The sequence below is a fragment of the Maylandia zebra genome, linkage group LG9, assembly GCF_041146795.1.
Source record: "Maylandia zebra isolate NMK-2024a linkage group LG9, Mzebra_GT3a, whole genome shotgun sequence".
Classification (NCBI taxonomy): domain Eukaryota; kingdom Metazoa; phylum Chordata; class Actinopteri; order Cichliformes; family Cichlidae; genus Maylandia; species Maylandia zebra.
In genome coordinates, this window is record NC_135175.1 from 7,667,618 (window position 1) to 7,693,224 (window position 25,607).

General features: G+C 41.7%; 1 protein-coding gene across 4 annotated transcripts in view; it reads right to left on the minus strand.

Moving 5' to 3' along the window:
* LOC106674977 (MAGUK p55 subfamily member 7) overlaps window positions 1-25,251 on the minus strand; it is a 41,485-nt gene extending 16,234 nt beyond the window's left edge. Inside the window, exons 1-16 of one of the 4 annotated variants that reach the window (XM_076887949.1) lie at window positions 25,026-25,251; window positions 16,892-17,010; window positions 12,843-12,920; window positions 11,626-11,706; window positions 9,530-9,661; window positions 9,292-9,373; window positions 8,556-8,641; window positions 7,985-8,059; window positions 7,500-7,696; window positions 6,906-6,970; window positions 5,445-5,486; window positions 4,875-4,895; window positions 4,748-4,762; window positions 3,967-3,999; window positions 1,135-1,305; window positions 604-684 (exon numbers count right to left, since the gene is read on the minus strand). In XM_076887949.1, the coding sequence (XP_076744064.1) occupies window positions 604-684; window positions 1,135-1,305; window positions 3,967-3,999; window positions 4,748-4,762; window positions 4,875-4,895; window positions 5,445-5,486; window positions 6,906-6,970; window positions 7,500-7,696; window positions 7,985-8,059; window positions 8,556-8,641; window positions 9,292-9,373; window positions 9,530-9,661; window positions 11,626-11,706; window positions 12,843-12,920; window positions 16,892-16,927 (1,195 nt within the window). In that variant the 5' untranslated portion in view covers window positions 16,928-17,010; window positions 25,026-25,251. Of the gene's footprint in view, window positions 1-603; window positions 685-1,134; window positions 1,306-3,966; window positions 4,000-4,747; window positions 4,763-4,874; window positions 4,896-5,444; window positions 5,487-6,905; window positions 6,971-7,499; window positions 7,697-7,984; window positions 8,060-8,555; window positions 8,642-9,291; window positions 9,374-9,529; window positions 9,662-11,625; window positions 11,707-12,842; window positions 12,921-16,891; window positions 17,011-17,219; window positions 17,367-25,025 lie in introns of those variants that run through there. The other 3 variants (XM_076887948.1, XM_076887950.1, XM_076887951.1) reach the window with 3 other exon arrangements.
* Between the last annotated feature and the right edge of the window lie 356 nt (window positions 25,252-25,607).

The following is a 25,607-nucleotide window of genomic DNA, read 5'->3' on the forward strand; positions in this document are numbered from 1 at the left end:
ACAGGCTGTGTGGAGAGAAAAAGGCCACGCCAATGGGATTTTAATACCGGGGACATTTCAAGTGTCAGACTTTGGCTGGGGGAAGACAATAAAGTCATAAAACTTGGTTATAAAAGTTTTTTTTTTCAATAATTAAAAAAATCTCTCTATGTAAAGAAATATTTCAAATAGTGAGAACAGTGAGAATAATACAGCCACGTTTTTATTACATTTTATTTTATTTCATTTATGTTGCATCCTCAATTCAAGATAAAGCACAGAACGGAAGAAAGACAGAAACTTTAGTTTCGGCACACAAATGTTTAAAGGTTTCTTTGGGATGAAACAAAGAGAAAAGAGATTGTTGGGAACACCACATTTAATGGTCAGCGAATTAACTTCTATTCTATTAACTAGTATAAAGCACACATTCACATATAAGACGCAGAGATAAGAACAAAGAAATATGCAGAGCGAAAGACAAATGAACTGTACTGTTCAGCCAAAGTTTGGTGGGCTTAAATCAGAAGAGTGAAGTTATCTTTTTTTCCTTTTTTTAAATTTAACCTTTATTTACACAGGTAGTCACACTGACACCCAATGTCTCTTTTACAGGACACTTACGTGGAATGGTCACACTGAAGTGCTGGGGGTCAGAGATCAACAGTTTCTTCTTCAGTTCACTCAAGCCGACACCTGTGGGTCCTACACACAAACATCTAATTATAAACTCTGCCAAACTCCTCATCACGTTATTATCACATCCATAACATGATATGAGACATTCAAACTTTCTTTCGTCTGTACTTGGTGGTTAGAGTTGCCGAGGTTAACTCAAGACCTCAAACACTAATGATGAGAATATAAATTCAAATGTCTAATAGGATCAAATGATGAACTAATGAAAATTTGTATCCAAAAGATCTAAAGTTACTTTCTGGTTATTCATATTCACTTCTTAGGAACAGATGATAGAGAAACATAATATTCAGCTTCTCTCTTGCAGAGCTGGGCCACCTTTATTGTTTCTGTCGTCTCTATGTGACAATGAGATTGAAGGTGAGGATTTTCATTAAATTCGGTATCCTAACAGCAACAGTGTGTGAGGTAAGCAGCGACATCAGAGTTTGAGAACTTAAATTTCTCTTTACTCACCTACTAGCACCACCAGCCTGTGTTTGTCTCCCCTTTGCCTGCGGTACGGGACGACTTCCTCGTATGTGGGCACGTCAGCCATGTCGTACATTTCACTCTTCTTCGCCTCGTACATGGACTTGGTGGTCTTTCTGTCTCTCCTGCTGAGGCGAAAGCTTCTCCTGAACCCAGCTGGAGGTCAGCATGAGCCAAAAGAGGAGACAGAAGAAACAGATCAATCAATACAAAAAAAGAAAATTCTTTGTCAGTAGTGTAAAATCCAGCACAACCGTATGTACACATACAAATACTGTGGACTTCAATTTATAGTTGTTTCAGGATCTTGGCAAACACCTCCACACAAACATTACTTTCCCCAGGTGACATCAAACAGGTGAAAACTCATCATAGGTCTATCATCATCCAAAATACAGTCCCTCTCTCCTCTTGCACCCGCTGACACACTCACTAAAATAACACAGGTAACTAATTACACAACAACAACAACAACAACAACAACCATCCTGTCTTCCATACCAGTGGAAACTGTATTACACAGAGAGGATGACAATGAATGTGCTCCAAATTTTAGAACAAGTCAGGTATGGGTAAACGAAGCTTGCTCATTTGTTCTGGAAAGCCTCATAAGATGATCCAAACACGAACAAGTTAGTAAAAAGAAAGGAACTGGCACAAAGTTCCGATCTCTACTTTGATTCAAAGCCCCTTCAGTAAAGTAGAAGTGCAAAAATGTGAAGGAAAAAGATGAGCATATTTAACACAAGCTGGGACGACGCACACTTACACACAGATACATACAGGAAGCGACTTTACTTCCACAAACAAACAGTTAAATGAAAACAGAAAGTTGGTGTAAAGATTGAAATCAGTGAATGAATCTAAGCGTCATCAGCTTAAATGTAAATTAATCTCTACACTTGATGTAACCTAACACTGACCCCCACAGCTGCTCTGTATCAGCCCAACACAGAGCTTTACTGTGATTTCACCACATTAATGCAAGCTAACCTGTTTATTCTGCAAATATGATATTATAGAAAGACAAAGTTAGTATACTCACACAATGAAAATAGACCATTTGTCAAAACACATATGTGATATGTGATTAAAAATTTTGACATGTAACCTTTAAATCTGCAGGTCATTAAATGTCCCAGAGCAGAGATCAGCTTTAAAAATAATCTCTACTCTTTCTCTCCTGACCTGACTTTCTTATCTTTCTCCGTCTCTGAGTGAAGTTAGCTCTCTTTCTTTTCTCTCCTTGTGAAATACAGCAGCTGGACCTTTAACTAGCAACACACTGAGACGAACAGCACACAAACAGCTTGAGTCTGCTGATGTTTGTTGAGCTGATAGAAATGTTGTAGAAACATTATGTTGTGAAGCAAGGTTACTCCCTTTATACTCATTCCTCTTTTGTAACACTAGCTACAAGCTGACTAAAACATACAGACAAACGCATTTTTTCCGACTCAATTTCAGCTGATACTGTTGAGTCTAGAGTAACGAGCCTGTTTTAAAAATGATATTTGTGCAAAAATGTAGAGAATAAGAGTAAATACTCAGGTAAAGTACAGATACCTGAAGGTTCTACTTAAGTACAGTAACGAAGTAGCCTCTAAACAGTGCTTACTAAGGAGATATCATTCTCAAGTTTGCAGGCTGTAAAATCAGGAATCTGTTCATCCCAAAGTTGTGCTCAAGAATGACTCTGGCAATGGAAGTTACAGACGTTGCATCATTGAGAGGCATGGGGAGAAAACAAACCAAAAACTAAGGACAACAACTGCCGCCCCCTCCCACTCCTTTATTTCCCCATGCAACCTCAGCAGCATTGCAAAAGCATCTGTAAGTTCTAAGATTTCAAACTTTTAGGGACAGGCCAACTTTAAATCATACAACCACATCCAACAGGCTGAAAAGCCATGCAGCAAGTACTCTCATAGAGAAGATGTTATTATAACTCACTATTTTTTACTTCTTCTCCCGAGGTTCTCTCATTTCATTTAAACCTCGTTCTTGGCTGCTGGACTCAAGGTGCTGGACTTTTTTGGGCAAAAAAATGGAATAATGTTTGGCAGAGTTCGGCTTTGGGAGTGACCCTGATTGAGCTTGGCAGACATGACTCAAATGTAGTATTTATAAACTTGCGTGTGCTCTGGATATCCTGTGAAATCTGGAGTCTAAATGTGCAAATGACAGTGGTAATAAAAACACGATGGGAAACATTTTCTGTACAAGACAGGGATTTGGAAGCAGCTCTCTGGAATTAAAGTGGTTGCAGAACCAAAGTGGGCCATGGTAATTGTCATTAAGTCTGACTGGAACCACATCAGCAAGACCGGCCTTCATCCGGACCTCCACAATGCAGCGAAGCACACAAACCTTTCTTTTAAGCCAACTCCAACCAGAACCTCTCAAAGAAGTCCTCAGACCCACAGCAGAGGCAGAACAGGATAACTACATACTGCAAATCCATGACATGATCTGCCAGTGCACTCATGCTGTCAGCATGGGAGCACAAATAGCACAGCACAGTGAGAAAGTACAAAACTATTAAAGTCCAAAAAGTGAATTATGTAAGAAGGTTTAAGAAGTGAATTATTTGCCCCACAAGTGCTCTGTGAGTTAGAAGAACAGGTCAAAGGTATGAACAACTGTTCCGTCCCGTGAAACATGTATGACTTAATAGTTCTTAGAAGATGATATATGAAGGATTCATGTGGAAAAAACAAAACTTGTACTTGGCCACTGTCCTCATATTTATTGTAACAGTGAAATGACCACATCTGGCAGGAAAAGGCAAGAAGACAAAAGAAGACAATCTCTCACCTAGGTGAAATCCACCACTATAATCAGCATCCTCTGGTGATGAAAAGAAAGGAGCCAAAGAGAACCACAACATCAAGTTAAATAGAATAGTCAGAAATGAGCTGCGGCCCTCTAAATATGATAAAGGGGAAAACACACAGGTGCTGTTAAGAAGAGAGTGATCAGAGAGGTTTGGGGTAAATTTTGCTTGAGTTACATTTTATAGTGTGTTCGTTATTTTTAAATATTGGCCTTTGCCCAGAATGACAGCCACGCATGTAGAGGTAAATTCAAGGACAGGTTACATATAACCTCCATCTAGTGAGCAGCTAAAGTTGACCAAAATAAACAAAATACTCTCTTTTTCTTTACAGAACTAACAATGCTGAAAAATGTTGATGGTCCCAGCTAACTGACTAAGCCCCATTTAGCCTTACAGGCCACTACATTCTTGGCTGTGGTGTTGGACGATTCTTGGAGACAGTGAATCAGTTTGTGCTGTGACTGAGTCCAACAAATATTACTTGTGACGGGATGATTCTCAAAAATGATGTCCACATTTATGAAAATGAGTTGAGGAAAGGTGAGGCTTTGTAAAATGTTAAAGTCAATAAAATCTATGAGGAACCATTGACTGTGACAACTAATGTTACTCTTAAATGGTGAATAGCTTTAATGGGTCAATTGGGGAGATGAGGTAAGAAGTGGACCTCATTACACACAAATAGCATGAAGGGGAACCAATCACAGATGGTTGGGTTAGTAAAGTCCTACTCGGTGGAGGATGTCAGAAAAGTAGTACCTTCAATCTCTTCAGCTTTGAGTGCAAGAGAAGCAAGGAATGGAAATTAGGTAATACTAAACAAAATATTAGATTAGGAAAGTAAACATAACTCAGGGATGAGGAAGAAATATAAGAAGAAACCTACCAAACTCTACTGTCACATCATCTTAGAAAAGCAGAGCAAAAGACAACAGAGAGAACATTATAAAACATTTTAAAGCTGAGTGCCACATCCACAAACATCCTATGCAGGTTCAATTCAGTCATTTCTCACAAAACACTGAAAAAGCAAACAATTCTCTTCAGTTTTGTAATGTTTGTGAAAAATACCGAGCTTGACCACTACACTGTAACTCCCAGTATCACTCTAATGGTATCACTAGTTTAACTATCTACGTTTCAAATAATAAAATAACTCAAGTTCCACTTGGTTCTGAAACACTCGTCAGGTCTTCCTGAGAGGAAGTTGCAGTACACTCAGCTGTCATGACATAAATTGATGGAACTCATTGAGGAAATCTTATCCTTAACTTCTTTCTTTTTTTAAGGTTGGGTTTAAAAAGAACACGTACAGAAACCCTTCATAAGCCATGCTGCTACTAAAAGGTTACAAAAACACCAGTAAGTGGAGCTTGAGTTCAGGTTTTATGAGAATATAACAAACATTTACTTTCTATTTGCTCCTATTTTGATAGAAATGTATATCCATTGTTACCTAGTGATACACAATCTGCGGTACATGTCTGTGGTGCAGTCACTATTTACAGGGGGGAAAAAAGCCATTTAGATTCATAAGCCTCCAAATGATTGATATTGTAATACTGATACAGTCCTCTGTAAGTATTTAACAGTATGAAGCTCACCTTACATCACTGCATTCATTTTCCACAGTGTTGTTCAGCATGTCCAGAATTAATGTCTAACCAAAACAACAGTCAAGACCTATCTGTGCAAGGTTGTTTGTAGGCTAGACGCATCAGGCACGAGAGCGGCAGCTGTTCTGAAGTGTGTGTACCTTTATCTGACATCTTGTTTCAAATGTCAGTGGCCAGGTCAGTTTTCCCACTGATGTTGCCCTCTTCCTGCTCTAATGTGGCATCTTAAGTTGGGACAGCGACCTCAAAATGTGGTTTTAAGAAGGATGAGAATTACTGTACTGTGAATAAGAGTTTAGCCAGATTTAATTATCTAATTTATTTGAAACTAAACCTTAAAGAAAGAATGTGATGAAAACTGCCATAAAGATGTATGATTAGTCCACCTTTATCAAGTCCATGGGTGAGCTGCCAGGAATGTTTACATTGGAAAAATCTGGGTAATAATGTAATAATACTGTAATACTGTTTGTCTTCATTCTCTCTTCCGGCAGTGATGATAAGGAGTTGAACTCTGCAGTTGGAGTCAATCACGGACAATTGCTGAATAACAGGCTGCCATCAAAACCATCCTTGTTATTACCCTCATCATCATCACCCCAAGAGTATAAGTGATTATCCAAATTAGAAGCCAGGCAGCCAAGTGACAATACCAGTTCACATGAACTTGTCTTTTATCTTTGCTATCTGCATTATGCACAGCTTTTAGAAAATCAATCATCTCTTTAGCTAGAGTAACAGCCAGAGGGCAAACCCTCTCCTAATTCATATTAAAGCTCCTGCGTGACTACAACAACAATCATATGACCCCCTATGAGCAAGCACTTTGGTAACATTGGGAAGGAAAAACTCCCTTTTAACAGGAAGAAACCTCTGGCAGAACCAGGTTTAGGGACGGGCGGCCATCTGCCGTGACCGGTTGGGGGGAGCAAAGGAAGGCAGGATAAAAGACATGCTGTGGACTTAGTGAACAACACACAAAGAGGCTGTAGAAGACACATGGAACAGACTCTGGATAGAAATTTAGAGGGAGAAACATTGAGCAGACAGGAAGGAAAATGAAAACAAAGACAAATCTAAATTGCTTCTCCAGACGACCAGCATGAACTACACAACTACACGAAAGACTCCAGTGGTGGAATCAGCAGAAGGATGAGTCTGTTTCAGAAATGAACTCCACAAACTGTCCTGACCAGCATTCCTCACTTTTGCCATTCTTCTCTTCCTCCCATCCACCTGTTAAAGACAACTGTCTTGTTGTGGTTTATTAGTCGCTAACACAGCAAATAATATATGCTTACATGATCGTCTAGTAGACCTCCTTAGGGACGAAAGAGTCGTAACAGGTTGCTGAAATGCAAGTCTCCTGAAAGCAAAAAGATGGATAAAGAAAGAGAAGAAAAAGGAAAAAACAGAAAAAAGAAAACCATCAGTTTTCATGGTCACTCTGGGAATAATAAACACTCTGCTATGCTACAGAAACCCTGCTCTACAATATCCTTCATTTCTATTCTGTCAGCTGAGACTGGTGAAACCAAAGATTGAGGAGGTGAAGAACAAAACATCTTTCTATTGAAAAAAGTAGAATAATAAACCTGAATATAAAATGTTCTACTCGATCCCTTTACTCTTCAGCCTTCCTCTTTCTGCCCAAGCCTCCTGAGCTCTGTGTAGGTCTGGTGTGCGTTTTCCATCCACTTGCAGTTCAATGTGGATTGGTACCAGCGCTATCATTTTCTGTCATTACTCACTTTGGACCAGAAAATGTGTGGAAACCCAGACTACTTTGGCAGAGTGAAGCAAGAATACATGGATTAAAGAGGGAGAGAAAGGAGATGGAACATCTATGACAGTGACAGCACTGGAGCCAATAAGGTCAGCCTTGTGTTTCTCACCTCTCCTGGAACTGTTTGGATGGTATTAAGCCAGCACGAGGATTTGTGTCGCCCTCGTGTTTGGCCTGCCACCAGGTTGCATCATCTTGGCTCATGATCTGTAGGATGCAACCCTTCTTGAAGGCCAAACCAGCTTCCTTACATGGGATGGTGTTGTCATCTTTTGGGTCGTAGTCAAAGAGCGCCTTCACAAACATCTGTACATCATCATGAGGGAAAGGCAAGAAAACAAAGAGGAGGATTGAAGACACAACAGGAACAAGTTCACTATGTTGTATATAAAATGTTTTCTTTCTAAAACATTGTCATCATGGTTAAAGGTGATTCACCAAAGCTCAGAGTGATTATTCTCAAAAGATTACAGCAATCGATGGTAAACGCTGCAAGTGATGGCCAAGATGGTCTTTCAATGACTTTCCACTATCAAAGGGTCTAAATCACTTAACAAGTGGATAAACCAAATAACAGAGAAAGACAGGACCTACCTGTGGCTCCTTGATAGATGCCTCGTCCTTTGCACCAGGGACAACTTTAAAGGTAATGGCTCCTTGTGACTGTGCCTAAATAATGTAGGAACAGAAGTTGGAGTAATTGTAAAGGATAGTTTTCCTATCCTTTTAAGTATTTTATAAGAGACCTAATCTAGTTACAGTGACATAGCGTCAAGCATTGATTTTTCAACAAAGGAAGGTTTAGTGGGATAGTATAACCATTCTTGACAGAATTAGGGAGTACAGTGCAGGGGTGTAAAGGAGGAGTGTTGAGAGCTCAAAGACTTTTGTGTCTGAGAAGGCCTTAAGAGTTTAAGATCCCAGGCACATGACAGAGCTCATTTAGGCCTGTGACCAAAGCTGCGTGGAGGAACTACACATCATCAGCCTCATCCACAGAGACTCTGCATGTGATCTATCGGCCATCAACACGGCAATGGGAGGCCTGGGTCGTGGATGAGTTGATAAGGGGAGGTTTCTGTCATTATAAACAAAGGCTGGTACCAAGGGAGTGGAGCTGAAAAACCCTCAGTCTCACAAACGTCCATAGAAAGACAAGACTTACCAGAATACGAATGATTTCCTCTGGTTTCTTGTCGTCCACAGGGATTCCATTGACCTCCTTCAGTTCATCCCCTACATGAATTAAACCTGCCACACATAAACAGACGTTACTAATTTGCAGTCATTCTGGCATTCTATTATTTTAACGCCCTGATGTAAGCGAGGTACTAAATTCTGTGCAATCCCAATATATTCCACACTACAGACTTGTATGGCTCTTTTCCACTAGTATCTACTTTGCTCATCTTGACTTGACTCTGTTTTTTAGGGTTTTCTATTAGATGGCAGCACCTGATACCTACTAGAGCAGTCGTTTTGAGCAACCTGAGTTGATCTGAAACTGTGACGTCAACAGACTCCATGCCACCATGTGATGCCAGTCAATTATGTCACTTGATGAGTCATGAAAGTGATTCCTTCACAAACATCAAAACTGCCCTTTTTGAAACACGGCATCCAGGGAAATGGGTGCAGAAAAACCAACAGTGTGATCGGACAGGTATACCAACGCCTCCATGTCCACTGTTGTGTGCTGGGTTTGTGTTGCATACAAATGACATCATGGGACTTTTAAATGAGTTGCTATAACGACCCCATGTAAACTGAGGTGCTACACAGTGACAGAAAATGACAGAAAACTGAGTAGAATCGAGTACACACACACACACACACACACACACACACACACACACACACACACACAAACTTATAAAAGAGAGAAAAAGGCTGGAACCAACCACTTCTGTCAGCTGGCCCTCCCTTCATGATCCGGGCCACAATGATGGCACCTGTGCTCTCATCACGTCTTATTGTTGCTCCCTATAAAAGAAGAATAGTCATTATAACAGCATTTCTACCTTTATGACATTATGATGTGCAAGTCAAACAGCAATGACCTAAAATCACTGTAAAGATGAAAATTAAGGCGTAGAGACAGATAGATACTGCACACAGGATGATTGTTAAGTTACTTACCAGTGGCTCCTTGTTCTTGACCAATCTTATAATTTTCACAGAATCTTCATCGTCATCGATGTCTTCAGGCAGCGGAGGTAGTTCGGGGTCATACTTCTTTTGGGCAACTGCGTCGTGGACGGACAGGAGGCTCTAGAAAAAGGAGAAAATAGGATTTATGGGAGGAAACACAAAACAGGCAAGGGTTATCTGTCAAGCCACGAAGGCCTCAACTTTACCCCAGTCCACTTAGCTAAATAAAGTATGGCCATGCATGCTATTAAGAGTCCGATCTATCACTTCCTTTTTTAAGCAGGACAGAGACACTGCAGACTGCAGGGAGGATGGTTATGAATTGGGTTGTCTCCCTCATGTGCTGGGTGATGGATTTGAAAGCATTCAAGGCCAGAGCTTGTAGATGAACAAGCGTTAATTGCCATTAGGCCCGTGCTCTCCCTCCATACATCTCTCTGATTAAAGGCAACCCAGGCTCGCCCTGCACCATTGCTCAGCAAGAGCTGCAAATGTGACCACCACAAAATCCACACTTTGCAGGGTAAGGTGGTGAAGACTCAAAAGCAAAGTTCTCAGCTCAGATATTTCACACTTTCACGAGCAGGCATAAAAAGAGACGGGACGCAGACGGGAATGATGCCATTCAGGAGACATTCATTTTTCAAAGTATTTAACAACCGCGTGTCCGGACCAAGATGCAGCTAGATGCGTGCTGCTTTTTCTGTGGTTTAGAGGGGGGGAAAAAATTGAGAAAAACATCTTCCAACCAAAGTGCCAGACAAAAGTAGAGGGGTGGAGAGCAAGAGAAACAGGGAAGAAAGAGAAGGATATGGTGAGAAGAGAAGCAGTGTGTTTTATGACATGGGAGCATGCTGCAGTACAGCATTCAAGATGTTGCTAACTGGGAGTAGATGAGAGGAGGAGACACAACTGGAGCTATGTGAGTAGTCTTTGGAAGGCAAAGAGTCTGTATTACCTTATTATAACTAAAAATAATAACTTCTTTCGATCAAGAGAATCCCAAATGAATAACACATGTAAAGAAAATCTCACAGCCAGGAAATCTTTAAAAATGGTTGGTTTTGATCCTACTTCAGAGATAAAATGCCACTCCTCTCCAGCTTGTCTTCTTTGGCTTGTGCTGCTACACCGTCTGCCAAAATTCACCAGCCAGCAATGGAGGAAGCAGTAGCAGAAAGAACATTTTCCATTGTTTGGTGGGGAATTGCTTGGCTGACCCCATTCTGCACTGGAGCTGAGAGACCACTGCACAACTACAGCAGCAATTATATGTGTTAGGTGCAGGGGAAAAACATAGTAATGAGCCAAATGAGTACCAGTTTGCTGGAGGTGTGTGTGGAGTTGCTGATTCTATGTCTAAAATATGTGCTGCCTGGTGAAATATGTGTGTCTGTACCTATAGCACCTGTAAAAAACACATGCTCCACACTTGTCTTTGAACAGATTAATGTAGTTGTTCTTAATGTGTTTGGAGAATTTAGGAAATGAATCATAATTACCAGCTCAGACATTGAAAAATCCATGTTTGGGAACCACCATCTCTTGAATTCCTGCTGTTTGACACTGATAGGTATTAAATATTTGCATGTACTGTAAGTGTGTGTGTGTGTGCTATGTTGGGGGAGAACTAGAGAGCTGTTGTTTCTGGCAGAGCCCAAACAAGCATGACGACAGCGCATTAAAAACGGAGCCTGTCCAACTCTGCTTCTATCCTGCTGTCGTGAAGGCAGCTCTGTCTGGCTGAGACACCTGGAGGCCCTGATGGATGGCCCCAGTTATGCATTAGAAAATAAAAATGTGTAAATTTATTTTGTAGCTGTCTGCATCTGGCTAACGAGGTCAGCAACGGCAGCCAAGAAAACGAGACAAGGCCTGGATCTAACAGGCGTGTTATTTTGTGTACAGCACGATGATTGTAACGCTTTAATGTGGCTGCTGTGCAAACAGCAAAGATCCAGAGCCAGAATTGCCAAATGCTTTGCTGTTTTTTGGATGGAATAATACAATCCTCCACAAAGAGAATATGTGGTTTTAGTTTGTTAAAACCTGCTCAGTACAAAATAAGCAAATCCTTTACTCACCTTTACATGTGGGTTTGCCAGCAGTTTAAGAAGCTCTTTGACATCCTGACTGGCTGATTTGCCTTCCAGCTCATCAGACACCTGAAAATAGTCAAGGACACAATGTTCACACAACTGTGCTCAGACCATTAAGCATGCTTCTCTTTTTCAGGTGTGCATGTGAACATTCAATGCTTCGACAAGAAGACAACAGCAGTCTGTATAATGAAAAACCAATGGTAGAGGTTTGTAATTAACAGTTCAACTCTGCAAGGTGTGCTTTGTGTCAGTAATGAATAGAGGACTTGCATTTAGAGAGATAAACATACTAGTTATGCTTTATCTAAAGAAGTTATGTTGGTGTATCTTCTATTTGTATCATATTGTATTAAGACATAAAAATGCAGCTCTTTCAGTTACAGGATTTATCTGCAGCTTCATCTTGTCTTAAATAAGGTAAATCGCAGCTGGAGGCAAGGCCACACTTTGTCATGTGGCCTAGAACTCCCACCTACTGGCACCTGCCCTTTGATAAATCTTCTATTGTACCAGATCATTTTCCAATGAGAATCTCAAGAACTAAAGAAAACAGTCAGTTAAACCTGGAAACAATGGGAGCTCTGAGAGCATCACTGATTTATGGAAGATCCTCCTGGACTTGGTTGGAGTGTGGAAAGGAGCAGCAAGCCATCCCACACAGTAAAAACTGACATGAAAGCCACTTGACACTGATGAACCCTTTCTCTGTGTTTGTATTTTTCGTATCTGACCCTGCAGGAATAAAATGCAGACCAATGCTCTCTGATGGCACCAAGTGATCTGTCCAAGTAACAGCAGAGTTTGTATTAAGATGTTTGGAAGTCAGCCAGAAGAGGAAAATGGTTTTCCAACAGGGAGAAGGATACAAGTCAACCATAACAACCATACAGTTCTAGATCAGTGGCCATCATTTGAACTATTTATTGATGATGTGGTGTGTCTCACTTGCTTACACCAACGGCACTGGCCATGCTGGTTTCACTTGAGCGGTGGCAGTCACTTGCTGGGAGTTCTAGACAGTACGGCCGGGGCCAGACGAGGGTTGAAGTGTCATTTTATGTTAGTCAATAAATTAAACCTCCATTAACCGAAACCCATCTAGACAGACACTGTTCACCAAAGGTTCCTTTAATCGATTCATTTGCCTCCCAGCCAATAAAAAGATCGATCAGTTTAAACAAGTTTTTTAAAACACTTACGTCACGTGCCAGAGGTGCAGCTCCTTCCAGGACAGGGGCGGGCTTGCTCTCTTCATAGTGCTGCAGCCGTTCGTGGATCTGAAAGGACAGATTGTATTCATTATTAAGGTAGTTATTGAGATAGTAGTGAGCACATGTGGAAGAAAAAGTGTGCACGCTGGAAGCCATGTGCACGTCTCCAAACAGACATGTGAGAAAACATGTACACCCTTCATCAGCACCATCTTGTACATACACAGAGTTCATTAAATCATGTCCTTAAATACCAAAAGCACACACAAAGATCTTTCACTCCCTCGATCCACTAAGTATTTCAGTTAGCTTAGCCACTGTACAAACAATCCAGTTTTCCACCATGCATTCGATATGTCCCAGTGGCCCCGTGATGATTCCAAATCATTTCAACAGTCTGGTGAAATTGGCTAAACATTTCCTTATCAGCCTCAGCGCTGTGACTGCACAGTGTTGAGAGACAGAGCTGCGTCTCTGGAGAGTTGCTAAAATGGAAAGTAAGCCTGACTCGTGCGCTCACTTTCACTCATTTATACACGCAAAACCACTTCATCATATGTGGAGCAGAGATGGAATAATTTATATACACACAAAGCACACGTTCACACCCACGCACACAACGTCAAAGGCACAGTTGCACACTTGTGCCTACGCACACACAGACTCACAAAAAACACTACAGATATCCCATTTGTGATTTAAAAGCAGCTGCGCAGGAATGCATTGACAGCCTACAGGCTGCTGTCAGGTCCCATCAAGGAACAGACAGGGACAGCTTTCCTCCCAGCAGCCACTCCTGCGTCTCTCCTTCCTCAGGCCCAGCATGGTGAAGGGGATCTGGGCCACAGGTCTGACTGATAGCTGGGCCCCGAGCCTGGAGCTTCCAGCTGGATGTCCTAGAAAGCATTCCAGGAGGATGGTGGAACAGAGGAGCCTCTGGCTGAGGAGAGAGTGACAGAGACGCTCTGGGCCACTTCTATATCTAAAGGGCCAAATCCACACATGCGGGAGTGCGCACACACACACACACACACACACACACACACACACACACACACACACACACACACACACACACACACACACACACACACACACACAGATGGAGCAGTGACAATGTGTGACAGAAAATCACTCAGCAGGACAGAAAAAGACAAGAAAAGCAGTTTGTTTGCTGTCACACTGAACGGCTACAGATGCTTTGTGCAATTAAAACATCTGTTTTAGGAATGTTAGACATAGTTGTTACTCCTCGCAACACAGGTGATTATGTTTTAAAGCTAGATGGTAGCAGTACTGTAAATACGGAGGAAAGCAAGTCAGAATCACTGACAGTTGAATGTTCTGACACAGTCACAGGACGGTATTTGACCTCAATGTTTTTGGCCCTGGCAGAAGTTCTGATTAGCAATAACATGAGCAGCATGTGTAGATGAGTTGATTTGAGTCTCTTCAAGCTGTCATCTGGCTTCGATAATCACCAGGGACCAACACCAAAATCCAAAACATGATGTCATTCAAAAACATTACCCAAACACCAAATGTCACCCATCAAAATCACTTTTATAACTTTCCAGTGAAGAAAACGCGACGCAACGACGTGTGAAATGTCTTTACATCGTCTCTCCCCATCAAGATTCCAGTTTAAATCTTGGCCTTAAACAGCTACAGCCATTTCAGCTGGACTTATCCACACAGTCTGCCGAGATAAATCACAGCCTGTTAGGACTCTGTCTTGGCCAGCATAACAGTCATGTTTCAAGGTCAGCTTAGAAGTTCAAATCCTGCATAAAGCCGTTATTACTCAGCAATAAAACACGGTGCATTAGGCGTGTCGTGGAGGTAAACATGTTTTTCCCCTGTGGACATGCTGATGGATGTTAGGACTGCTGTTGATGCTTCGGCAACCTGTCATGCTGTAAACTTTTTTAGACCCCCAATTATCTCAGAATTAATCCTGAGATAAATGGGGGTCAAATCACTCTATAACACTATATAAAACAGTGCTAACTGCATCTTGTGAACATCATCTATAAGCCCTAACATTATGGCTAACTAGTTTTATTTTTCTTTCCACTGAGTTATTGGTTTGAAATAATCTGTCACTAGTTTGCTAACATGAACTAATGTAATGTTTAGGGTCAGGGTTGCACACTTTGGAGACTTTTCAAAATACCCGAAGACATAAAACATAGTATTTAAGCAGGCTTAAGACCTCTGCCCAGAAAACTTCACATCACATCCTTTACAAGCTGAACATCTTTTTCAAAGTGACCCGGAGCAAAACCCTGTGACAGACTGGCGACCTGTCCACGGTGTACCCTGCTTCTCGCCCTAAGACAGCTGGGATAGGCTCCACAGTCCCCCCGCAAGTCTGAAAAGCAGCAGAGAATGGATGGAGGGATGGATGAAACTGGAGTAATGGCTGTGGGATTTTCCTTGATTACCAATACAGACAATACAAAATGATAGAATAGGGACTGGTTGACCTGTAGCTTTCTTCTTGTTTTAATTGTCCCTCCAGTGTGCTTGACATGGTTCAAAAAGTTTTTCAGTAGTCAACAGCATACTGTGACCTGTCTGCTGCAATATGGAGTTTCCTTCTTCCTTCCCCTGTCCCTATCATAACCTTGCATTTGGCTTCATCTATCATCATCTAGCCACTTTTGGCTCATTTCAGAGGTACTTGTTTGTGAACAACGTGCTTGATCCGGTAAATCTGGGCTGCAGTCGACCATTGAACTTTAATGAAAATATTTGGAAGGCAGCCTAAATCCAAAGTAAGACAGTGCAAGGAAGGGGATATATTTTGGATTCAAGTGAGGCTTTTAAAATATAAATAAGCACCTGGCTCGTGTCATGAGAATATTTTCTAGCAACAAACAGATGTAAATAAAAGCTGAAAGATGATATCGGACAATAATTCTTTCATCTCTGTAACATAATCGGATTAGGATGGATGTGAGACGTCCCGACCATCTGGTGAGTACAGGTGAGAGAGACAGAAAGAGCATATGTCTGGTTTAAGTCTTCATGTTACTCTGAATTCTCTACTTCTTTCTTGTTTCTCTCTCCATCTGTGACACCTCCTCCTCTGGACCGTCTCTCTCCTTCCAGACAGAGTGACCAACAACTGGTTGTAATTACCCAGGTGAGGCAATTACAACCAGTGAGCGACCTGGGTTGGGAAGCCTGTCAGATTAACTTGATGTGTGTGTTTTCTCTCTGCTGTTTAGCCATTCTTTCGTATCCCCTCTACAACCTTACACAAATCCCAAATAAAGGTGGACTGTGGAGATTTGGTGGCCGAGCTTTAGGAAGAGGATAATTAAGGTTTTATTAATGGTGTGTCCATGATGTTAGCCTGAATGCTGCATCTGGTTTCTGAGTAAGACGAGATGGTTGTTTAGTACTTGTGTGCGTTTTAAAGTCTGCCCGTCTGTCCATTTGGCTCACTAGGATGGCTCAGTTAATCAGTCAGACACAGCAGTCGAGCAGCTATTACATTTATTTACTGAATAATAAAGAATGGAAAGCCGATTTGCAGGAAACTACCCCATGTTTAGGGGGGAAAATTGTTCTCTATTTAACAACAAAAATCAGAGAAAGATTTCAGACAAACCTTCTCCCCAATCTCTGCAGCTATCTAGTTTAACAGGCAGTAACCAAACCACAGGCCCCTTCCTGCTGGTAGAGGAAGGAATTAGAAGATCTGGGCAGGTAGATGGTGCAATAGGACTGTAATTCATGAATAATAATTGCTTTGGAGGCCGGGGGCTCCTCTTTTCAAGACTTTTTATGTGACTAATTTAGTTGTCTGCCTTCTTGACAATAAACTTTGTACACAATCTACATGTGCAATTAAAGCTAGGCTTGGTTAAACTGAGGTATTCATATGTATAGCACTTAAATGAAATTACTTAAGTGTTTTAAGTGTATTTAAGAGTTATCAGTGCGTGCATATATGAGTTAAACAACACGTGATTTTCTGAAAAATATGTAGGCGAAATTCCTATAACTCTATTTGTTTGTTGTACCTTAACAAGTGAGTGGAGACTTCTCTCTCCAAACATATCCTGAAGGAAGGTGTTGTCCTCAGAGCAGTTGACATGAGGCTGCAGCTGGGATGGCAGGGCCGCCAGCAGCTCATACAGACCTGCAGAAGGAAAGAGGAAGCAGGAGGGGTCAGTGTGGTAGTGGGAGGTGTGAGTTGTTGCATGCACAGCAAAAGACACAAGTGCTGTATGTGTGCATGAATACATATACACCCAACACACCCAGAGTCAGGCAGAAAGCAGATGCACACGTAAAAACAAAACACACAAAGTCCTGTACTAGTGCCTTTAGGAAGGAGTACATACTTACACAGACTACAGCTCTAATTATAATCTGTGGATGCTCTTCCTTTTCCTTCCATGCTGATTCTATTACGCATTAAAAAAAACAGAAACAAAAATGTATGGTTCAAACTTCTACGAGCGACAAAACAGACGATGATATCCCTCCCTTTCTTGCCACTGGAAAGAAGAGGAAACGTAAAGGCAATAAACTATTTCCCTTCCCCCGCCTTTACTTCTTGCTTTTGTTCCAGCCCTTCCTGTTGTTTGAGGGACGCTTCTGTCCATGATTAGAAACAACTGAAAAAAAACAGGGAATAAATCTGAATCCTCTCAGAACAGCGGATGCTGAAATCCACAAGGCCTTTCAGGGTTTTACTCACCCAGCTTATAAAAAGAATGAAGATTTCAAATTCAATTTAAAGAGAACCAGACTGGGGAGCTGATGGTTTCAAGATTAAGCAGGGGGGAGGTGAAGCACTCAAGACGGAGAGAGCACAAAACCAGTGAGTGAGTGGGGTTACATCCAAACACAACACAGTCTTGGAGCACAGCTGATGGAGAGTGGTAGCAGATACTTGTTTGCTGCTCACTTCTGGTCCTCAGCCTGGCTGTGATCCACCAAACTAGGTGATGCATTAAAGGTCAGGCTCATACTGAATGCAGTCAAGCTGCATCAAAGACCCCTTCACTAATTCTCCAGAAAAGGCCCCCCAGTTTCAAACTCCACAAACACAACCACACGGTGCTTTAAAGCCTTTGAACTAACACTGATCACGTGAAGAAGTTCTAAACATATCCACAGCAGAGCCACTGAAACGTCAAAACAAAGACAAGTAGCTTGGCTACCTCTCTGAGAGTGTCTTTCATCAGAGCACAGGGCAACAGAGAGAAAGGAGAGAGCAAAAAATCACCACAGACAGAAGCAGAGTAAGTCAGAGCTGAAAAGGACTGATTGATGGTTGACGTTGACTGCTGGACGAGCGACTGACTGAACTGGGTTCTGACCAGGTTAGAGTCAGTGTGTGCTGGCAGCTCTGGACGTTTTGTGGGAGAGCTTATGTCATGCTCTCCATCTGCTGCTGTTGGGCACCAGGATACATCAGTATGATATCCTGTCCTTTTCTCTAAACCCTGACATGATTCCTGTGCAGTGTTAGCGCCTCATACCTCACCGTTTCTCTGGAGAAAAAAAAAGGGGGGAAGAGAGACCAAGAGAACTTTTACACATAATGATGCAGGCCAGATGCAGGTTCTGGTGTCCTCATCACCAGAAAGTTTGCTTTGTAGCTAACAAAAGCCGACTGAGGGCAGCTGGCCCTCTCAATCATTTACAACTTGGAACTCTCTACAGAACATCTCACATAATATATTCAACTAAAGGATTTAAAGAGACATGGGATGAGGTGATGGGTGTAGAAAGGGCTGCTAAGGGAGCCCACTTCCCACACTATACTGATCTTCTTACAAAATACGAACTGATGAAAACAAACTCGTTTGAATAGAGGAAATGAACGCTGGGTTTTGTCTTTCTCCCAGGTGCTCGGTGAATTATGGACCCCCCTCAATATATGGGGGGATTTACGAGGTTTGCCAGACTGCTGGGGGAATAGTGTTGTGACAACATATTTCAAACACTGCCTTGTGAACATGTCTGAGAGTCATGTTCACTAATCCACTTGAGGCTTGATTTACCTTCCTGTTCTCCAGTTGAGAGAGGAGGAAAGACAGCCTCAAGCAACAGCATTACTGACAAAGCAGTAGACTTGATAGTAAAAGATACTTATTTGAATTTTTTTTTGCCAAACTTGCTGAAAAAAACGGTTTTCAGTGAACTTTGATAAAAGAAATTACAGAAGAGGATGTACTGATGGATAACTGCAATCACACTGAGGAGCGTGAATTTTTGTCAGGCATGTGTTTGGTGTTTTGCTGACAGATTTGACATGTTTTGAGTATAAATGTGGGAACAGGGTGACAGCAGAAGTTGCAGACTGATGGATTTGGATGGAAAATCTCAAAACCCCATTATTTGTCACTATGACCTGCCAGTTTAATAAGCTAGAACTGTCAGATGACATACAAGGGCCCAAATAGCAGACAGGTCTGGCCCGGATCTGGTGTCAAGCCGGCACTGCTGGCTGACTTCCGGCATGGTAAGTGATATGTCATCCAGATATGGGCCAGGCCTGGCATAGATGGCACTGTTTATGTGATGGCATGCCACATTTGGCCCGATGTGATTTGGTGTATGTGGCCCAGGCTCATAGAAAATAGGTCTGGCCCGGATCTGGGATCAAGCTGGCACTTCTGACTGACTGGTGTCATGGCAGGGTGTATGTCAACCAGATGTGGGCCAGGTCTGGCAATGATGGCACTATTTATGTTCCTATTTTCCTATTTTAGTTAGAAGACCCAAATGCCATGTTGCAATACTATACTGCTATGGTAGCCAACGTTTCAAATGCAGGTTTGACAGGTTTATGAGTGTACACTTTATCCAAAACCTAGTGACAGTTTACTCATGTTTACCACTGGGTGGCTGTAGTTCAGGAGGTAGAGCAGGTCATCTACTGATCGGAAGCTTAGTGATTCGATCCCTGGCTCCTCCAGTCTGCATGTCAAGAGTGTGAATGTGTACGAATGTAGTTAGGAAGCACTGAGTTAAGAATCAGTCCATTCACTGTCTGAACACAGTTTCGTCATGTTACTTTTGTTCTATTATGTTCCAGCACATGTTGTTATTACATGGCTTGATTAAGGTACACATTAGGCTGATATCTGGGGCCAGAGGTGAAACTGTTCTGGGCCAGCACAGGGCCAGCAGTGTGTCTGCAACTGGCCCTGTGCTGGCCCATGTGTGGGCCACCTCTGGTAACCTGATCTGGGCCACCAAAGGGCCGTCATTCTTTGTGGTATGTGTGCCACGTGTAAGCACAATGTGTGGGCCAGATCCGGGCCTTACAAATTTTGCTATGTGGGGATGTGTGCTGCATACAAATTCAGGAAAATACACATCAAAACACAAACATTTTGATGAAATGTATCTACAAATTGAAGTTTACAGACATACTTACAGTTTTTAGAGGTTAACATTTTTCAAGTTATTAAATTTATATGAATTATTATATAAACAATGGCGTGGCTTTTTGGCAACAAATCATAGGTATGGAAAATGTCATTTTTTCCCACTCATCAAGTCAGGAACTCCCTTTAAAAAACACACATTAGTAATTTAATGTGTGTGACACCATCCCTACCATATTGTCTGTTTTCTTCTCATGATTCTTTTAAAGTCAGGTGTCACAGTGTAAGTACCATATTCTTTATTTCCTCCTGAAGTTTAGCTTAGATTCATTTCTCTTACCTCTGAATAAATCTATGGAAGTGCTTGTTTGTATAAGCCTTTGTGTTGTTGAATGTAACTTCCTTTACTCTATGTCCTCTTTGTCTATGTGTTATTGTCTGAGTTTATTCTCTCCTTTTTTTTCAGTTCCTACCTCTTTCATTTTAAATGTTGGTTCCTCTTTGGGCTTTCACTTTTAAAGATAGATTTGGCAGAAAAATGAGTTTCATTCTAATTAAGGATGGGAATCAATAACAAGTTCTTGTAGAGAAACAGTTCCCAGTAGTCCAAGTCCTTGGAACCGTTAATGTGTTTGCCTATCGATTCCACTTATCCACTTGCACTTGCTCTACAATCAGCGGGTGTTAAAGTGCAAATGATATCCAGGACAGAAACAACTGTACTATGCTCTTAACACAACTTTGGCTCTTTGCAAGTATCTGCATAGACAACATGCTAATGCTAAGCTAGCCAAGAACCTAAAGTGATGTTAAAGCTGAGTGAATGGCAACCCCAGACCCTGAACTTCAACAGATTACAAACAGACGAGCACAAACCTTTGAGCATACAGTCTGTAATTAATTTGAACAAATGTAATGTCTTTGAGATCCTACTTAACAATGGTGACAACAGCTGATATTGATAATGGAATCAGAATCAATAAATTCTGATCAATTCCCATCCATACTTCCAAGGATGGCTGGGCTGTCCCTTAGAGACAGGATGAGGAGCTCGGAGTAGAGCAGCTGCTGCTCCGCATTTAAAGGAGTCAGATAAATAAGGGATCTGACTAGGATGCCATCTGGATGCCTGCTAGATGAAGTACAGTGGGGCAAAAAAGTACTTAGTCAGCCACCGATTGTGCAAGTTCCCCCACCTAAAATGATGACAGAGGTCAGTAATTTGCACCAAAGGTACACTTCAACTGTGAGAGACAGAATGTGAAAAAAAAATCCATGAATCCACATGGTAGGATTTGTAAAGAATTTATTCGTAAATCAGGGTGGAAAATAAGTATTTGGTCAATAACAAAAATACAACTCAATACTTTTGTTGAAATTTCCCAATTCTTTGAATCTTTGGGCTGAAGGAAGGACAATACTCGGTGTATTTATGCTCAATCAACAATCATTTATTTCCATACAATTCAACACTTAAGAGCATAAGGACCATCATGATGGGGAGACCTGCCTGAAGAGGGTCACAGCAGTCTCAAAATGGTGACGGGTTATTCAGCTTCTTATAGTCTCTGGTGGCCCCCACCTAGTCGTAAAAGCCTAAACATTACATTCTTTCTCTCTTACGGCGCCTAAGTTATGACCTCGGCTCCCTGTCTTTCTGCTCTTCTGAAAGGTGGGGGTATGGAATGTGGTCTATCTCCCCTGTCTTAGACACCAAGTCTCCTGCTTACAACCTTCTTTTTATGATTCAACAATAGAGCATGTCAAGAAAACAGTGTAACACATTCCCAGCAGATCAAGGATACAGAGTGATGCACATTTATCTAATGAACTAATATGTGAATATGTTCTGTTAACTCAAAAGTATAATGAGAACTAAACTACATACAGATCACACCCTCTATATTAAAGGGTATAATATGATCTACAGCAGTATTCTAATTCAACTACTTTGATTACATATATAAGGTAACATATAGTAACAGAATAATCTAATACTTTGTAACATAACCTTTGTTGGCAATAACAGAGGTCAAACGTTTACTATAGGCCTTTACCAGGTTTGCACACACAGTAGCTGGTATTTTGGCCCATTCCTCCATGCAGATCTTCTCGAGAGCAGTGACGTTTTGGGGCTGTCGCCGAGCAACACGGACTTTCAACTCCCGCCACAGATTTTCTATGGGGTTGAGGTCTGGAGACTGGCTAGGCCACTCCAGGACTTTCAACAGGACTTTCAAATGCTTCTTACGGAGCCACTCCTTTGTTGCCCGGGCGGTGTGTTTTGGATCATTGTCATGTTGGAAGACCCAGCCTCGTTTCATCTTCAAAGTTCTCACTGATGGAAGGAGGTTTTGGCTCAAGATCTCACGATACATGGCCCCATTCATTCTGTCCTTAACACGGATCAGTCGTCCTGTCCCCTTGGCAGAAAAACAGCCCCATAGCATGATGTTTCCACCCCCATGCTTCACAGTAGGTATGGTGTTCTTGGGATGCAACTCAGTATTCTTCTTCCTCCAAACACGACGAGTTGAGTTTATACCAAAAAGTTCTACTTTGGTTTCATCTGACCACATGACATTCTCCCAATCCTCTGCTGTATCATCCATGTGCTCTCTGGCAAACTTCAGACGGGCCTGGACATGCACTGGCTTCAGCAGTGGGACACGTCTGGCACTGCGGGATTTGATTCCCTGCCGTTGTAGTGTGTTACTGATGGTGACCTTTGTTACTTTGGTCCCAGCTCTCTGCAGGTCATTCACCAGGTCCCCCCGTGTGGTTCTGGGATCTTTGCTCACCGTTCTCATGATCATTTTGACCCCACGGGATGAGATCTTGCGTGGAGCCCCAGATGGAGGGAGATTATCAGTGGTCTTGTATGTCTTCCATTTTCTGATGATTGCTCCCACAGTTGATTTTTTCACACCAAGCTGCTTGCCTATTGTAGATTCACTCTTCCCAGTCTGGTGCAGGTCTACAATACTTTTCCTGGTGTCCTTCGAAAGCTCTTTGGTCTTGGCCATGGCGGAGTTTGGAGTCTGACTGTTTGAGGCTGTGGACAGGTGTCTTTTATACAGATGATGAGTTCAAACAGGTGCCATTCATACAGGTAACGAGTGGGGGACAGAAAAGCTTCTTACAGAAGACGTTACAGGTCTGTGAGAGCCAGAGATTTTCCTTGTTTGTGGTGACCAAATACTTATTTTCCACCCTAATTTACGAATAAATTCTTTACAAATCCTACCATGTGGATTCATGGATTTTTTTTTCACATTCTGTCTCTCACAGTTGAAGTGTACCTCTGGTGCAAATTACTGACCTCTGTCATCATTTTAAGTGGGGGAACTTGCACAATCGGTGGCTGACTAAATACTTTTTTGCCCCACTGTATTTTGGGCATGTCCTACCATGGGGTAACCCCAGAGCAGACCAATGACTTGCTGGAGAGATTATATCTGTTGATTGGCTCTGTTGAAGTCTTGGTGTCCCCTAGAAGAGCCTCCTTTCTCTGACTAAAGATAAGGCAGCCAGGGTGAGGGAAGTCTGGGCTTCTCTGCTCAGGCTGCTGCTGCTTAACTACGATACAGGGCAGGGACGTGCAGAGAGGTTTAAAGGGGCGGGTGCTCAAAGTTAAAAAGGGGCACATTGAACCATGCTGAATAACAACAACACACATTCATCAAGAATCTAATATGGGAAGGGCAGGGCTGTGTTGATCTGAGACTGTAGACATTAAAAAGTCCACAGGAGAGATGGTAGCTGATTAAACAAGTGTCATGAGATAATAACAAAATGCAAAGATTGGTGACAGCGCTTGGAACCATAAGGCAACGAAAAACTGTGACATAAACTCGGCTCTGCCTGTGAATCACTCTTTGCTTCTCTTCTTCCTTCCTTCCCATCATTTCATATATCACTCTCCACTTGCTGTCTATCTGAGAACAAGGCACAACTTGCTATTGCAATAAACTATAATCTAATTATCCACACCTAACAACTCTTGCACTTAATCTATAATAAAATGATGACAGAAAAATGTTATAGCACTGCCTTTAGTAGCCTCATACAGCTCCTACTGTTTCCTCCTCATGTCCTTACCAGCCATGTCTGCACAATGTTATATCATGAGTAATATTTTTTTAAATCCAGCTAAATAAAACACACACATGCACACACAGTGACATTTTAGACCTTCTTCAGAATACTGTATATACTATGGGCATCCTTACATTATTATTTATTACTAGAGCTACAATAATAAAGCAATGAGGAGGGGGAAGTAATAAATATGAAATAATGTATTTATGATGATTCCATTTGTTTCACTATCCACTCTGTGCAGGGCAAAGCTTATTACATTTTTAAACTGTATTTTTACTGCTGTAAAATCCAACTTTTGTCTTATTTAAAATATAAATCTAATATAATCTGCTTCTTAATGTATGTTCTTTAAAATACAGCGTGTGTTTTTTAATATATTATAATTATAATAATTATTATGTGGACATGCATATTAGATCGTTTTTTAGTGAAATATAATCCCTCCAGAAAGGCAGGAAATGCCCAGAAACTTACTTTAAAACTAAATATGTTCCCTAAAACGGTGACAGAGCTACAGACCCATGACAGCCTTACACAGGTAGCCAGCAGCTATGACCAGCACTACTTGTGCAGTTAATAAAAGGACAGGTAATGTTTGTCGCGCTGTTGCACACACAGCACCAAGACAGCTTACCAACGTGTACGTAATAAGCTAATACTCCTGTGTGCTACACACTACAGTGTACGCTGTACACCTACTTACTGGTTTTGTCGCATCAGTCTGTGTCTCTGAGTTAACTTGTGTTTCTCCTACAGCTCCGGACCGCTAAAAATGCGCGTGCTCTTTGTGAGCTCGTTCCCGGCTCGTAACCAGCGCGTTCTGCCGTCGAGGGCGATCATTGGTTAAATGTGATCATGTGACTGATGCAAGCCAGATCCTTTTATTTAGCAAAACTATGATTAATAGTTAAATATTATTGTTGAGGGGCACAGACAGGACTCCGCACGCACACACACATAAAATAAATAAATAAATAAATAAATAAATAAAATTTAAAAGTTGCCTCAACAAAAGGGCACTTTGGGCACTCATCAGGAAAGGGGCGGGTGCGCAAGCCCCTCTAGCCCCCCCCTCTGCACGTCCCTGATACAGGGTGATTGATGGATGGATGTTGTTCATTCTTCGTGTGGTAGGAAGGTGTGATCGCGTAATACCTTGCTAAGGGTGCAACAAACCTCAGCATAGCACAAACCTTTCTCCCCATGCCATAACTGCCGTTCACTTTAGTTTATCTCAGTTTCTCATTTCTTCTCTCTCGTGCTTGGCCTCTCACTCGTCACACGA